Source organism: Neopsephotus bourkii, unplaced genomic scaffold (assembly GCF_033783945.1).
Source record: "Neopsephotus bourkii isolate Nb327-2 ecotype Australia unplaced genomic scaffold, CSIRO-AGI_Nbou_v1 NB_463, whole genome shotgun sequence".
NCBI classification, from domain to species: Eukaryota; Metazoa; Chordata; class Aves; order Psittaciformes; family Psittacidae; genus Neopsephotus; species Neopsephotus bourkii.
This window is the reverse complement of record NW_026900965.1, coordinates 432,614-449,182: the sequence shown is the minus strand read 5'-3', so window position 1 is coordinate 449,182 and position 16,569 is coordinate 432,614. Positions and strand designations below refer to the sequence as shown.

Below are 16,569 nucleotides of genomic sequence, written 5' to 3'. Positions count from 1 at the left end.
TAACAGGAACAGTTCACCTTTCTCCCCATCCGGAAATCTCAAGAGTCGTTTCAAAGCAGTGTACATTAGTGCCCATTACTCCATTTCTCCTGTTATTACACCACGGGGAGGTGGTAGAAAGGAGCACAGAAAAATGAACTGTGTTCTCTGCAGAATCAATAACGGGAACCAGACCTTCTAACTCCTACTCTTACGCACTAACAGTGGAAAGCCAGGAAGGATGAGGAGGCACATGGCTTCTTTATTTTGCATCTAGGCACACATTAGACTATAAACTCTCCATTGCATAAAGGAGCAGGATCCGATAGGAGAGGAGATGGAGAGGAGAGATGGGTTAGTGCAATTACTGTCCTGACACAGCCAAAAAGCTGTCTGCAATGACCATCTCAAAGACATGTTGATGGCCAAATACAGCCTCTCAGTTAAAAGACAAAAAGTTTTTTATGGAGATGTCAGGCTGCTGGTGCACAAACTGCTGCACACAGGTCCCTGGGGGGGGATTTGGAAATGAGCCACAGCAAGTTGTGTACCTCAACTCAAGCTTGCATTTTAATATTGGGGTTGAATGCCTCTTTGAAGGTCCCAGCCTTAATCTCAACTCTATTTTCCTCGCTATAATACAGGAAGATTAGGTATCATCAACTTCATAGGAGGGCTTCAAAATTTAATTCATTACTGCATGCAAAGCAGTTCCAGATTTGCAAGTTAAAAGGCATGGAGGAGAGAGCAAAGAAGTAGTTTTCAATGGTTTTTGCTTTTAGCAGCAAACTAATAAATCTTTTGACTTTTCAAGTGCAAGTATAAACACAGGCAAGTTACTGATTAAAAAAAAAAAAGTCACTTTTGTTTTTTTTCTAATCAACAGGCAATAAGACTTTGCGAGCTCTTGCTTCAGAATGGCACCAAGAAATCTGAGAGGATTTCCACACCGGTGTTGTTAAGACACTGTCCATAGAAACACATTCACCAAGACAACAGAAAAATGTGGCATAGCACATTCATGGGATAAGCAAATCTGCAAGTCCTCACACACATCCTGCCAGAAACACCACTAAATGGATAATAACTGATTTTTCACACGTGTAAAAGAGCGATGAATGACAGTGAGGCAACTGCTGTGCTTACTGCAAAACGAGCCATTACTGAGGGAGAGCAGGTGCAAAGCATGCTCCAGACACTTCCACCCAGGTTTTGGGGTTGCACACAACTATCCATTTCAGACCACCTTCTTGGAGCAGCCTGACTGGTGCCAAGACAGACAAAGTGGGGATCCCACCTCCCCAGGGCTGGTACACCTCCAGAGCAATCACTTCTGCCTCTGTTGCACTCCCCTTTTGCAATCTGGTGCAGTTCTCAGGTGAGAGGAGCAGCCAGAGAAGCGGGATGTTAAATGCCATGCAGCCTCCCTGAGGCAGCTGCAAGCAGTCAGAACTCTCTAGTGAGCATCCAGAAGAGGAAGATTCAGCTCTCATTCTATAAACTGAGTAACACTGTGGACAGACAATACTTCTCCCTGTCTCCCAACCAGTGATAAAGCTTCCACTCTGGCTTAATCACTTCCTTGGGTTTAATACAGAACAGTTAAAAATCAAATGAATGTATTCACAGAAAATGAGTCTTTGTCATAAGGTTAAATCACATATAGATGAAAGTAACTGCCTGCGTTATTACCAACTAACACAAAATGCTCCACTGATGTTTCCAGATAATACTGTAAGTCACTGTAGTCTTATTTTTCCACTAATATATTCCTCAAGAACCTTCCACTTCCTTAATCTATTTCCTCAAGCAGTTGATATAAACTCTTGTGGAGTCTAATAAGAGGATCTGCTATCAGCAAATGGTGGGCATTACCTACCTTAACGTGCTGCATTAACTGCTGTTTCTGCATATACACCAGCTGACACTGTGGGCACTTGAACACTCCCACCAACAACTTGTTGGTGTTCTGCTGGAAGTGCTCTTGTAGCAGCTTCTTCTTGTTAAAGACCGTCTCACAAGAGCATTTGTAGATCACCCTGGAACAATTAAAATGTAAACTCAGTCTCTGTTAGTTATTTTAAGAAGACAGTGCAGAAAGTTATCTCAGCAACTTCAGAAAGGGACAGGTTTCTAAGAAGGGCTGTGCTCTCAATGGATTGTCAACACACACCCACGTGGACAACCTAACCATTAACTCAACTAGGAAGAACAACAAAATGCCTCAGGCACATACCACAGCTTTCTAAAAATAGGTTTACTTCTATGCATATGCATGACTCTGTGTGTGCGTGTAAGCGCAGACAGATGGGAGCAAATTCAAAGTATACCAGCTAGCTACGCATTACTTTCAATCCCACCTTTCCATAGTTCCTCCCTTAAAGCGTACAATCTTGGCACTAGCTCAAGCCTTGGAGGGGAGAGCTACAGAGTGGAAAACACAGGAGGTTTCTCTCTAGTGATTTTTGGGTCAATGATGCATGGCGTAACTCTCCTCTTTTGAGTTCCAGATGCAGCAATTACTCTGGAGCCCTCTACCAAGAAATGTCACTGTGGGTCCTGCTGCACAATGAGATGACAGTTAAGTTCCTTTTACAGGTATCTTTGTCTCTAAACTGGAGAGACATAAATTTGATGGATAGACCACACGGTGCATAAGGAATTGGCTGAATGGCCACACACAGAGTCACAGTTAACAGCTCAACGTCCAACTGGAGATGGGTAATGAGTGGTGTCCCTCAGGGTCGGTGTTGGGACCGATCCTGTTCAACATCTTTGCTGGTGACAGTGGGATTGATGCATACTCAGCAAGTCTGTGATGACACCAAGCTGTGCGGTTCAGTGGATATGCTGGAGGGAAGGGATGGGATCCAGAGGGACCTGGACACGCTGAAGAGGTGGCTAATGCCAACCTCATGAAGTTCAATCAAGCCAAGCAAAATAGGGCAATCCCAGGCACAGCTACAGATTGGGCAGAGAAGAGATTCAGAGCAACCCTGAAGAGAAGGACTTGGGGGTGTTGGTCGATGAGAAACTGAATGTGAGCTGGCTTCAGTGTGCACTTGAGCCCAGAAATCAACTGTGTCCTAGGCAGGCCAAAGAAGGTGATCCTGCCCCTCTACTCTGCTGTCATGAAACCTCAATTGCAGCACTGTATGCAGTGTTGATGTCCTCAACATAAGGAGGACATGGAGCTGTTGGAGCAAGTCCAGAGGAGGCCACAAGAATGATCAGGGGCTAGAGCCCCTGATGGATGGAGACAGACTAAGAACATTGGGGCTGTTCAGCCTGGAGAAGAGAGGCTGCGTGGTTACCTCAGAGCCCCTTCCAGTGTCTAAAGGGGACTACAAGGATGCTGGAAAGGGACTCTTCATCAGCGACTGCAGCGACAGGACAAGGGGTGATGGGTTTAAACTGAAACAGGGGAAGTTCAGGTTAGAAGTTCAGGAAGAAGTTCTTCCCTGTGAGAATGGTGAGGCACTGGAACAGGCTGTCCAGAAAAGTGGTAAATGCCCCATGCCTGGCAGTGTTCAAAGTGTGGTTGGACAGGGCTTTGGGTGACACGGTCTAGTGTGAGTTGTCCCTGCCCATGGCAGGTGGGTTGGAACTGGATGATCTTAAGGTGCTTTCCAACCCAAACATACTATGATTGATTCCATAATTCTATGATAGTCAGCTCTTTCTTGCCCAAGTTCTTCTCCTACCCAGGGGACCACGTCTGTACAAAGAAGAGCACACTGTGGTTAGGAACAGACCCACACCAGCAGACAAAGCAGCAGTTCTTCTCATATGAGGACAGAAACCAGAAACAGAAAAAAAAAAAAGGGAGGTAAAGGAGGAATCCTGGAGCTACCCAGCAAGGAAGAAGAGGAAATGATAAATCTGAAATATTTACTGAGTAGTCTTGTGAGGCTCTGCTGGGTGCTGGCTGGTCATGTGAGTCGTGGTGCTGTCGGCCGACTTGAAGGCCATCGGGCAAAAAGAACACTTGTGGAAGACTTCGCAGTGTTTCTCATGGATGTGCACTTTGAGCATGGCGAGGGTCATGAAGACAACTCCACAATGGATGCACCTAGGGGACACACAAAGAAAGAGCCAAGTTACAGCCACAGTGCTGCTTCCAAGATACACACAAAGTGGCACAGGCAGAGGCAAGCACCAGGCTATGGTGGGTCCTTGTTCAGTACCTTCAGTAGCAACATGGAAGAGTCAAGAAGGAATACAGGTGTGCTGGTTTTGTCTGGGATAGAGTAATTTTCTTTGTACTAGCTAGCATGGGGCTATGCTTTGGATTTGTGCTGAAAACAGTGTGGATAATTCAGGGATGTGTGTTATGTGTGACGGAGCCCAAATTTCCTGGGCATGGCTGAACACCTGCCTGCAATGGAAAGCAGGGAGTAAGTTCCTCAGTTTGCTTTGCCTCTGTGTTAGCTTTTATTTACCTAATAACCTGTCTTTACTTCAACCCATGAGTTTCCTCGCTTTTACTCTTCTGATTCTTTTCCCCATCTCACTGGGCAAGGGTGAGTGAGACGCTGCATAGGGCTGAGCTGCTGGTTGGGGTTAAGCCACAGCACAGGAATTCACAGGCTGGGCAGATGTCACTGTCAGATGCTAGTGACAGGATCTATAAAATTAGCCTTCAGAAACTAAAACAACCCAGGAAGAATAAAGGAAAATGTGGTTCAGCAAAACACCAGCCCTGTATCTGTGAAAGCCAACTCTGCCACAGATGAAAGTGAAGAACTAAAGTAAAAGTATCTGATAAGATCTCAGCATAAATACCAGTCAGTCTTCAGTACAAAACAAAAAGGATATTCAGGTACAGAATCCTCAGTAACCCTGTATAATTGGTTCTCATTCCCCACTAAGCACCAGAAAATAATGACAACAGCAAAGATACTGAAAATGGCAACAGAAACATGGAAGGAACTGATTAAACTCATTAAAATCATTAACACACAGGTGTTGCCTGGGAAGTGGTTGCCTAGGAGCTGGATGGATGCTCTGGGAAGAGCAGAGGTTGCATGTGGAGCCAAAGGATTCTTCTTAGCAGCTAAAAACACGGCCAGGCAGAGCACCAGGGTCACGTCACTGGTCTCAGCCAGCCTCTCCTCCCAGTGCACTCTGTGACAGACCTTGCCTGGTACTCCCCCACGATGGAAACCCCCAGCAGCCTTACTGTATTTAACTAATATTCCTCTCAAGAACCCACCCACCTGCTGTACTCTGAGAGCAGCCACACACCACTGCAAGGGCTCATGAAGATACGGTGTCCTCGCCTGCTTTGGCCACACCAGCCATGGGGTTCACCATGCCCACAGAAGCACCTATGTTAATCAGGGACTAGAACAGCCTCTCCTAAGAAGAGTCACTCAGAATGACTAGTGGCAGACCTCCACTTGAGCCAGCACTGCACATGCAGACCATTACAGTGGAGCTCAGCTGGGCAATCCATGGAGCCAATGCTTGTGCTTGTAGGATGTGAGGGGCACCCAAGGGTAACTTCCTCCAGTAAACCTGGAGCTAAGTCACCTTAGAAATATCTTTTTTGCCTCGTTCTCAGGTCTGCCGTTTGTGTGCTCAGCAGTGCCGCAGCACAGATGCTGCCATCGCAGATGGACCCCAGCTACCGAGCAACTGGAAGAGCTCCAAGCCTGTATCAAAACCAAACAAGCCGCTAGATTATCCTTCCCTCCAAACGAGCCTCCCAACAGTGTTTAGGAATCAAGCCCATGCTTTGAAGTTATACTTCAAAAGATCATTAGGCAGAAGCCAGCCCGAAGGAGCCGAACCCTCTCCCTCCCAAAATCTACAAACAGATGTAGTGTTCTTAAGTTCAGAGAGGGAAGCGATGACAACAGCTGGTGTCATCTTTGGGGAAGCATGGAAACATCCTGCCCAGGTAGCTCTGCCTTCAAGCGTGATCCTCATGTGACATAGAGAGAGACTTTCTAGGATAGTAACATCAGGAACCATGTTATTACGGAAGAATAAATTCCCCAAGTATAAATGGAAGCACAAGTGCTAATCCTGACAGTAAGGTCTGGCTGGTACATCCAGGAATATCCAACAGGTTTCTTCCACAAGCGCTCCCTGAACTAACAATAGATGGTTCTGCATTCTGCTTAGTTTTGGTAAGTACTTCAATTAGAATTAGGGATGAAGTAAGTACTAGCTCAAGGTCAGATGATTACAAGTTGATTTAATTTACAGTAAATGGAAGTTTAAACAACAGGCACTTTGTAATCAAGAATTCCAGTGCCAGCAGGACGAAGTTTGATAAAGTAAAGCAATTAGCAGAACAAAGTGGATGGAGGATGTCAGAGGCTTGCCATGTTAATTTCTACAAATTGCAGATTCCGCTATCATCTCCCCAGGAAGGAGGGGAGGGAGAATAATATGCCAGCAAAGACTCTTGGATAGCCCCAGGGCAAGGAGGGGTGGTGTAAAAGTCTTGGAAAGCAGCCTGCAAGAGAAGATAAAGCTACAAGATGTTGTCTTAACCCTCTGAACATTTCCTGTGCTGTCACCTTCCAGCCTCTCAACTCTCCAGATGGCACCAAGCAGGAAAATGAGCCCCAGAGCAGTGGAGACAGCCAGAAGGTGCTTGGAAAAGGCAAGGAGGTGACACTTCGAGCCAAGTGGAAGAAGCATTTAGGACAGACTTGGTGATTTTAATTTTTAACTGCAGAAGGCCTTTCTCGTTTTCAATGCAATCACTTGCCATGATTAAAACCCAAATAAAACAATCTTACTCGAAACTTCACTGAACACATTGGGGTATTAGGAGGAAAGGAGATAGAATAAGGACTGAACACAAAAAAAACCCCAAACAAACAAAAACCCCAACAAACCCCAAACTTACACATCAGAAAATCAATAAAAACAAGGATATAGCAAGAAGCAGCAAAATAGAGCTGATCCTGGGAAGGATTTAAAAGAACCTCTCAGCTTTTCAGCCCTTCAAGTAACAAAAGTGAAAGAAACGAAGTTGCTACATGACCACAGAGCAGATGCCAAGGACTATCAACATATGGTTCTGCAACCAGAGTTTATTTCTTCCTTTCCCAAAAGAGCAGTGACAGGCAGGATAACAAAGATAGCACAGCCAGAAGTTTACCTGTCTGGTAAACCCAGTTTTCACAGATGAGCTTGAGCAGATGCAAACTAGAGAAGTTAAAGAAATTTAGCTTCTAGAGAAGCTAAAAACCCTGCAAGCATCATTCTTAAGCTCTGTCTTGGTTTAAATCTTCTTTAATGTCCTTGACATAGAAAGAAGGCATTTGCTAATGACACCTGTACAAGCTCTCGCTGCTGACAGCATCATAAGGATATTACTGTAATACATCTGGAAAAGATGCCAGGTCATACACTTAAGAGTCAGGATCAAGCTTTGCTCTACACTGCAAGCCCATCACTTAGAGGCAGAAGGACTTGCACTGGATCACTGCTAAAAGACTGAGTTTCCTATATACTGCAGTTTGGGCCAAAGTAACTGTGACACGTTATTGATCCAGGCATCAAGAGGGATGGGGATGATGCACAAGCAGCTCAGCATGCTGAAGTTGTGCCTGCATTTGGGATTCTTAGGTGCCAGTGAAGTCCAAAGAACTGCACCAAACACATGGTTAGTTTTCTGACATCTCCATTCTAATTTTTCCATTTCAGGGAAAACATTATTTTTCAGCTTTCCTCCCTCTCTCAGATTAACCCATTTTCAAACAGCCCAAGTATCACGGCCATTTAATTTGCTATGGAATTAATCCTTTGTTGTGGGCCATGCCCCCTCCAATCAGATCCCACATAAAAAGACCCTTCTCTGTATATAATTAAATTCAGACTCAGTTTGTTATGTGTTTCTTGTCTTCACAGTTGAAAGAAAAAGCCCTTGAAAAACTAAGTGTGATTTCAGAACAAACCACACAGGCTTCCTGAATTTGCAGCCATCTTAAAAGAACAACTCCATGAGCAAAAATTGCCCTATCCATTTTAAATCTCAAAGTATTCAATGGCAATAAGAGAAAAAACAGAACTTAAAAGGTCACTAGTCTCATCTCCCAAGTAAAACAGTCTCTGTCTTAAGAGCTGTGCTGCAGTTGAGGTGATCTAAACATGCCAAGGAAAGCCTTGTAGGGAAAAGTCTTTTATTAAAATGTCTTTTATTAAAGCAATCAATTTGGTTGGAGAAGAGACAACACATGCAGGCACATACACACAACCACATCCAGAGACTTGGGAGCCTTCCTCCATTTGTCTCAGTTCATGAGAACTGTTTGGAGAGTTGTAGGCACATATAAGAAAATATTCTATCCTCTTCTCATGCAGGTGTACATCCCTCAGACCATTATAACGTACATAAATGTAAGTTCAAACCTTAAAGAGACTTAGAGGATTAAGATCTGCAATCTTTTTGCTGGAAATATCAATCCTGAGACGCTTGTCTGCAACTTCAATTCAACACAAGGTTCCTTCAGCTTAAATGCCTCCAAATAATTTCTGCTCCCAGAAACCTCTCTTAAATCCATTTAGTAATTCCCCATTTTGAAATACATTTTATCACACAGCAAACCACAACAGCTCCTGGCTACATCCTCTTTTGTTTCTGTTGCAAGGAAAACACATTTCCAAAGATCTAAATCCCAGTTTCTCATTCCTTCTTGTCATGTCAGCACAGACCCTCTGGCCCTGCACAAACCTGAATCCCACTTTGCGGGAGTAATGCAGGCAGTTCTCCTTGACGTGAGTCTGGAAGTAGGCGGAGCGGCAGACAGCACCGCACTCTGGGCAGCAGTATGGAGACTTGTGAGCGTGGATCCTCTGGTGAGCGCAGTAACTGCACTGGTTGGGCAGCATCATCTGGCACACTTGACACGTCTGATGAGAGGAAGGTTACATTAGTTAGTTATCCCCTATTTGTTTCTTTGTCCCCCCAGGCCACCCTAGAAAACTTTCAGGTTTAGAGAAAACTCCAGCACATTCCTCTAATATAAACATAAACTCTACGAAGCTCTTTGGCTAGTCTCCTCAGCACCTTTTTCCACAACAACCCTAACAACTTCCACACTAGCCATTCCCAACAGCAGTATCCATTCTTAAGCCACGTTCTCTGTGGATTACTTCCTTTTTTTCTCTTAAAAAAGGAAAACAAAATCTTTCACCCTTAGCTCCGCTGATATTATTTATGCTTGGTCACTGCTTTCATTTCTGCATTAAGGCATTTGAGAAGGAAAGCACATTTCTCAACCAGTCCCCACCCTGCACCAAGGTCACACCAAAATAGCATGAAAACTCCATTATACCCCATCTCCAAATCCTCACTGCTGAACACAATGCAGCCCAGACATGTAGCAGCCTTCACCAAAACCACACTTGTGTCTCTTGAAAGATTTCTCTGGACCACTGAAATCTGAACTTTCAAAGACCACAAACTACGTGTGCTATGACATCTTTATAGAAACATGACAACTAGAAATGATGCAAGGATTCTTTCTCTCCCTATTTCTGCACTCCTTACGAAATCCACCTTTTTCCCTACCCTTCCAAGAGCCACACGTACTATCAATTCCACTTTGCAGAAGAAGTGTCATTTACTTGACGTGTAAAGTGTTTTATGTGGACATATCACCCCAGTTTCAACAGCTGTCAAACCTCTGCACCCTTTCACAGATGACTCAACTCCTCTGTACTCATTCAAAGCCCAGGAGCTATCCTCTCTAGGGTACATATTACTTGATGCCTAAGCAGGAGTAAAGCTGGAACAGATGCCAGACCTCCAGCCTTGAGCCTTCTAGGAGCTCAAACTCTATTCTGTCATTAAAACCCACACAATTCCTCTGCTCCTAACTCCTGCTTAAGAAGGAACTACAGCAAGCAGCTAATTATGGATTATCACATCAGGTAATTTAAACACATCATTTCTTCCACTATCATTAAAGAAGGTTACAGGGCTCATTAGCTCAGATATGGTGACAAGTTGTACCGCAGCATACGCCTACATGGTCAACCAAAACTTTTAATGTAGCATGTGCCTACACAGCTGGACCAAACCAAGTCCTGCAGGCTTCACTGCTGGCCACAAGGGCTCAGAAACCTGGGCAAGAAGCACCCAAATCTGACAGAGACAAAAGATTAAGAGCCAACTCCATTTTCTGTATCATTGCTGTTCTATGCAGCATCTTTGTGATGCTCCACTATACAACATCCACCAGTGAACTGTCAGAAACACTGCAGGTAACAGAAAGCATCATTTGCAATAAAAGCTATGACAAAACTGAAAAAGGTTCAGGAGGGAGGGAGGGGAGGGCTTAAAAAACCAGGCTCTTGAAGGAGGAAACTGCAGAAATTGCCAAACATATCAGAAGCCTCAGACACGTGACCCAAGACATGCTACAACTGAAGTTTAGAGAAAACGTTTCCCCCAAGAAAGAGAGAAATGGGCAGAAGAAACTGCATTATAGGACCCCCATGCCTGCACCCAAATGCAATTCAAACAAACTAAACAGTATTTCAGCCCTTCCCCAAATGCTTGGAGAAGCCCCTTAATTTCAGCAGAGAAAACCAGCACTACTGAGCCATGGTCTGAGCTGTGAAATATAAGCAGAAATGGGAACATGGGAAATAGAAAAGCCCCCAGGATATATCTCAGAGCTGCTGAACAGGACCTTACATTTTCCAGAGCTCTCTCAAATCATCTCCAAATAAGAGGTACAAGAAGAAAATAATATCCAGGGCAGTTTTATTGTGGTTTATGGCATTGTTTTTTCTAATCGAGTTTTGATTTGCAACGGGAAATTTAACTTCTTGGCCTTATCAAAACAGCACTCCCCTTGCTTTGATCCCGCCCAGCATTCAAGGCAAACTCAGAACAAGCACAAGTTGAAAGCACCTTTGCCCTTGTAGCTTAGTGAGATACATTTCCTGTCCAGATCCTGCCTTGTCAAAGGCAATTTAGTTTTGATTTTAAGTCTGTGAAGAGACAGTCTGGGGCTCATCTCTTCCTCCCCAGCGTGGCCCCAAAGGCACCCTGGCACGCAACACAAAGACCTGAATTTTCACTGTCATGTGTGCTTGTGCTGGATCTGAAATATGCCAAAATCACCCCATATTTAATGGGCTCCAGGCCTGGGCACTGCTGCTTGGGGATGTGCAAAGCAGCGGTAAGCTCGCAGACCTGAGCTTCAGCACTGCTCTGTGATTTGTGTTTGGATGCAGCAGACCTGGTGGTCCTGACATTGTGAACAACTCCCTCATTTTCTGAGGTGTCCCTGTCAGACCGTTATGTCTGAAGAGTAACTACTGCCATGTGTGAGTCAGCATAAAGTAAGCTTCAGCTGGGGAAACGAAATCATCTCACGGTGTTTGGTCCTTTTAGCTTATGGGCTGCTGGGGTGGAAAAGATGAATCCTACACCCTTTGCATTGCGCTTGTGCTCCCACCCAACCAAAGTGAAGGGGTGACTTAAGACACCAGCTGACCGTGCCACACACCAAGGTACAAGCGGGCAACAGACTCCAAATACCACTCTGTCATGGGTAATATTCTTCTGTAAACTACTTTTAATTAAAGGTTTAATATGCCAGCTCTGCTGATAGAGCACAAAGCTGATCATTTAGTTGTGTTTGGTGCCTGTTAGAAACACGGCATTTCAGCAGCACCACTCAGTAGACCCAGGACGATTAAACACAGCAGCCAGGGCTGATGTGGAAAAGAGCCACTAGAATTTACTTCCAAATGGCATTTATAACAACAAATACAGACACAGTGGAGGATGCAGGAATACATGGCCCATGGGGCACAGCACGGCCAGGTCCATGCCACTGGCCACCTGCACAGCAAGTGCAGGAGCAAAGGAAGCAGCTTCAGCTGCCTTTTGCTGGTCAGGTCCAGCAAAAGGGAGCCCACTACTCCTCCCTTGTTACATGAAAGGCTTGTCAGGTACCAAACCCATGTCAGTGTAAGGCAGAAAAGTTTGGGGACAGCTAGCAAGAGGCTTCAAAACTAGTGGTTATTTTCTTAAGGCTCCACTAGAGCAGGAAGCCTGCCAGAGAGTGCGTACACATGACATGGGAATAAAAAGCAAAACTCTGCAAGGATAAAGAAATTAATTTTTTGCATGTGCAGATGCTGGGGAAGAAGCTGGAAGATTCCCATGCTGATCCCACGCTCTGCAGGGGGGACTAAAACTAGTCCAAGCCTCTGAGTTCAGATCTTCCTGTGGAAGTGTCAAGAAGTTGGGGAGTAAACAGACAAAATGAAGAGTGGTGAGTCACAGGACACATTAATAAGAATAAGGAAAACTGTCATCTTTAACAAGCACTACTTCTGTACTTCGGAAGTCAATGCAAGCTTCTCTCCTCCTGCTTCACAAACCTATCCAAGCTCTCCAGAGGAGTCAACAACCATGTGGGTAAGGAAGACCTGACCTGCAGATGGGTCAGGTTACCTGGATCTCCAAAATCGTTTTGCAACACCCTTCATGAAAGGATTTTAAGGAAACTAAACTGCCACAGTATGAGGATGGTTTGTGCTTAAATAAATAAGTGGCAAGAAGAAAGGCATAAACAGCCAGTTCTTTGATGGAGGAGGGCCCCCAGGAAGCTCTGCTGGAATTTGGGCTCTTTGAAATAGTCTCAAAGTATCTGGGAAAGGAAAATGAGAAGTGAAATGGCAAAGACTGATGATCATAACCCAGTAACTCAGGAGGTTACAGATAAGGGCTGACCACAAAGAACTGAAAAAAGACCATAGAGGACTGAATGACCAGGTAAAGAAATGGCAGGTTGGATTTTTTTACTGAATCAACCAAGGAAGACAGAAGAGCTGGAGAACGTGCAGTAGAGATTAAAAATTATAACCAGCATTTTTATGCTCACACTTATAATTTTCTTAACACCTGCAGAAGACGCGAGGCCAGAAATCTTGCCCAGGGTTATGACAGGGGGGCCCAGTTGTCCACTCCGTGCCAGGAGCTGCTGCATTTGTCAGGGCAAATGTGCAGCTCCTGTGGGCTCCATCACTGAAGGCTTCATCTTGGAGCTGGAGCAGCCTTTTCTTTTGCAATTCTTCTGCTTTTTATGAGAAATCGTAACTTGGTTCCAGATGTCACATTTTTATCTCTCTCCTAGTTTTCCATGACTTCTCAAAGAAGTCTGGCAGCAATTTGAGACATCCATTACCCAGTTATTTCTAAAGCATGTTACCAGGATATGATTTTGAGTTGTGTAATGTCTGTGTTTTTCATATACTCCCATAATCTACGCTTTAATCAAGAGTTATTTATTATAAGTTTTCTTTAATTCTGGTTTGCCTGCCACATCTCATTTGGCCTTTTCTTCCAGAAGACACATCGACACACAGAGAAATGCTCACATGTTCAGCTGAGGCAGAATACTTGATTTTATTCCCATTTTTATTTGCAAGCTTCTTCAGAAGGGGGAAAAAATTAAAATACTCACTGAAGTAGAATGAAGGTTGAAAAAAACCACGGCTCCAGAAAGGTTCATCTGTTAAATCCAACCCTGTGGCCACAGACGTGTTTGTAAATCAAGAAATTTATAGTGAACAAAGTTTTGCTCTGCAAAGTGGCTGGGTAGAGGTGGCACCAGTAACCTTTCTGTTTCATTGACAGGACTGATCACACAACTTGGCATCAAATTTGATCCATTCATGAGCATGTTTTCTTTCAACCACCACTAGATCAGAGAAACAGAGCAACTCCCATCTTCTCACATGCAGGATCACCACAGAATTCCTGAGGCCACTTTTCTCACTCAGATAAAGCCTGTGAGTAGCAAGAGCATGATCCCTTTCAACACACCACTGAAAAATTAACTCGGGGCATGAAACTCTTTGCTTTCACTTACACGTAATGCACAAGAGGAAAGGGAATGGCTTCAGCACAAGCACAGAAACTTTACTTTGCATTTAGAGTGGTTTTGCTGTTATAGAGTCAAATGATAATGAATGTCATGTCTATTAAAGAGGTTATTCCAGACTACAAAGATCCTCCTTGATATGATCATCATGCAGTGCAGCTTCAGCTAAAAACACAGGGCTGCACCAACCCTAAGACATGGGATCAAGGCTATGAAAGAAAAAAAAGATTCATAAGCCTAACCATCTCTGAATTAAAAGGAAAAAAAAAACTTGCTAAGGACTCAAAATGAAACAGTCAGAGGGGAAGAGAAATTATATTTTTGGAATGTAAATGTTTTAAAGAACACTTGCCCTTTACATATTCAAACCAAAAATCCCCTGCTAGCACTGCCCCACAGTGCCAGTTCTTCCCAAATCCAGCCTTTTGTGAGCTTTGATTTTTCTACTGTAGGCAGAGCTGCAGGAGCAGCTGATACTTCTGCAACCAAGGGGTCACAGAGAGTAGCACAATGCTGCTGCTGTTAAAAAAACAGCAGTGAAATACTACTTAAAGTTAACCTTTAACTTCATATTAGCCTTCACCTGCTGCCTCACTGGAATAAATGCCAGGAACCTGCATCCTTCACTGTAGATGCTCCAGAATCTCCAGCATGCAGCAGCGTGATGTGCTGGCTCTGGCAGCACAGCTGGTCTCAACACCTTCATCTCTACAACTCTGTGCTCATCTTTGCTACCTTCCACCAGTATGACTGTTGCTGCGCCACGCTACAGCCAAGATCCAGATGCTTGGAAGATCATTTTTGACTTGATTTAGTTCAACCATCCAGGTTACAATGCTGCTACACAAAATTTTACCAATGTGAGAAGTGGTGAGCAGAGAATTTCTCTTGCTGTCATTGTAAAAACTAAACCATACCACACCCCAGGCTCTCTTTAAATGAACAGGCATCACCACACTAGCATGTTGAATTTACAGCTGAAAAAAACCTGCAACAGAAACTCAACATTCTTAATTTGAGCAAGAAAAATCCAGAACCTGACTGACAAGCTAAAACCAGTGTATTCAAGTTTCAGTGACAGAATACATGTCAAGTCCAGTCCTTAACTCCTATACACTCTTATGCTGTCATACCCATGCACAGCAAAGACAGTTTATTTCCTTGGTCATAGTTGCCTATTTTAAGATTGACATCAGCCTGTGGAGCCAATGCCACTGAGGGAGTCTGCTTGGCCTTCAGCCTGAAGGACATGACCACAAGACAATCTTCAATCCAAAACTTCTCACATTCGTCCTCTCTTTTGCTACCTCCAGCTTACTCCCCCTTTCATCTGTTCATTCTCCGCCTCATCAGTACATCCCACCTCCTCTTGTCAACCTTGTTCACCCTCATTTGTATTCCTGCACCTCACTCACTGCCCAACACACTCACAAACTTTGTGTCCTCCTCAGACCTTCACCAAGACTGACTCCTACACACACACATTTAAATCATCCCAGGACACCAGGATGCTTAAGCCTCAGTAAAATAAGGCATTCAATTAAAACCTTATTTGCTGGAAAATAAGGCTGTTCAATAAACACAAAATATGTTTCTGTGTATGTAAAAAAATCCCTGGTTAAAGTGTCAGTGTAGACTTAGAAACTTGACAGTTTTACGAAACAAAGTAGAACTGCAATGGAAAAAAGCCACCAGCATCACAGATCTTAGACAATTTCACATCAAAGAAGCTTAATTCAAAATTTTCTCAGTCCACAGTGACAAGACACTAGAAGCTGCCCCCATGCTGGACAGTGTCAGCTCCAAGAAGGCCCTGTCACTGGACAAAGCTGGGCCCGCAGCCGATGAGGGCAGTACCTCTGAGGTAACATATTTAAGAAAGAGTAAAAAATGCTTGCAACTCCTGGGAGAGATGAGTGAGAAGATGTGAGACAGCCCAGCAGCCAGGAGACACCATGGTGGGGGAAGAAGGAGGAAGTGCTCCAGGCACTAGATAAGAAATTCTCCTGCAGACCATCATGAATACCATGGTGATGCAGGCTGTCCCCCAGTAACCCATGAAGGACCACAGTGGAAGTACCCTGAAGGAGGTTGTGACCCCATGGGAAGCGTGCACTGGAGCAGGCTCTTGTCTTGGCAGGACTTGTGGCCCCATGGAGAGAGGAGCCCACACTGGAGTAGGTTTGCTGCCAGGACTTGTGACCTCATGGGAAGGACCCATGCTGGAGCATTCCTGAAGGATGCACCCCATGGGTGGGACACACACTGGAGCAGCCTGCTCCTGAGGGATGCACCCATGGAAGAGAACCACACTGGAGCAGTTTGTGACGACCTCCAGCCTGTGGGAAGGACATGCACTGGAGAAGTCTGTGAAGGACTGTCTCTGTGTGAGGAACTTCACGCTAGAACAGGGGAAGAATGTGAGGAGGATGGAGTAGCAGAGATAAAGTGTTATAAACTGACCACAAACCCCCCACTCAGGGGACGCAGTACCCCAGCAAGAAGGGGGCTCAGCTTCACTCCTGACTCTTTCTTCACTCCTCACTGGTGGGGAAGGTGTTTATAGCTTGCCTTCTATTTCTCACTATCCTACCCTGCTACAGTTCATTGACAATAAATTCATTTCCCCAACACAAGCCTGTTGTGACTGTGATGGTGGTTGGTATGCGATGCCCCTGTCCTTTACTCAGCCTACAAGGCTTTGGTTGCATTT

The 16,569-nt window shown here is 44.6% G+C and overlaps 1 protein-coding gene across 6 annotated transcripts in view; it reads right to left on the bottom strand.

Annotated features, from left to right (window-relative positions):
- The window catches only part of ZNF592 (zinc finger protein 592), a 40,393-nt gene that overhangs the window by 8,839 nt on the left and 14,985 nt on the right, over positions 1-16,569 (bottom strand). For all 6 annotated transcript variants that reach the window (XR_009724945.1, XM_061349844.1, XM_061349846.1 and 3 more), the window contains 3 exons: positions 8,678-8,856; positions 3,875-4,051; positions 1,859-2,018 (listed from right to left, as the gene is read on the bottom strand). Coding sequence is in view for 5 of the 6 variants with exons in the window: in XM_061349844.1 (XP_061205828.1) it covers positions 1,859-2,018; positions 3,875-4,051; positions 8,678-8,856 (516 nt within the window). In the remaining variant the exon portion in view is untranslated. The remainder of the gene's footprint in view (positions 1-1,858; positions 2,019-3,874; positions 4,052-8,677; positions 8,857-16,569) is intronic.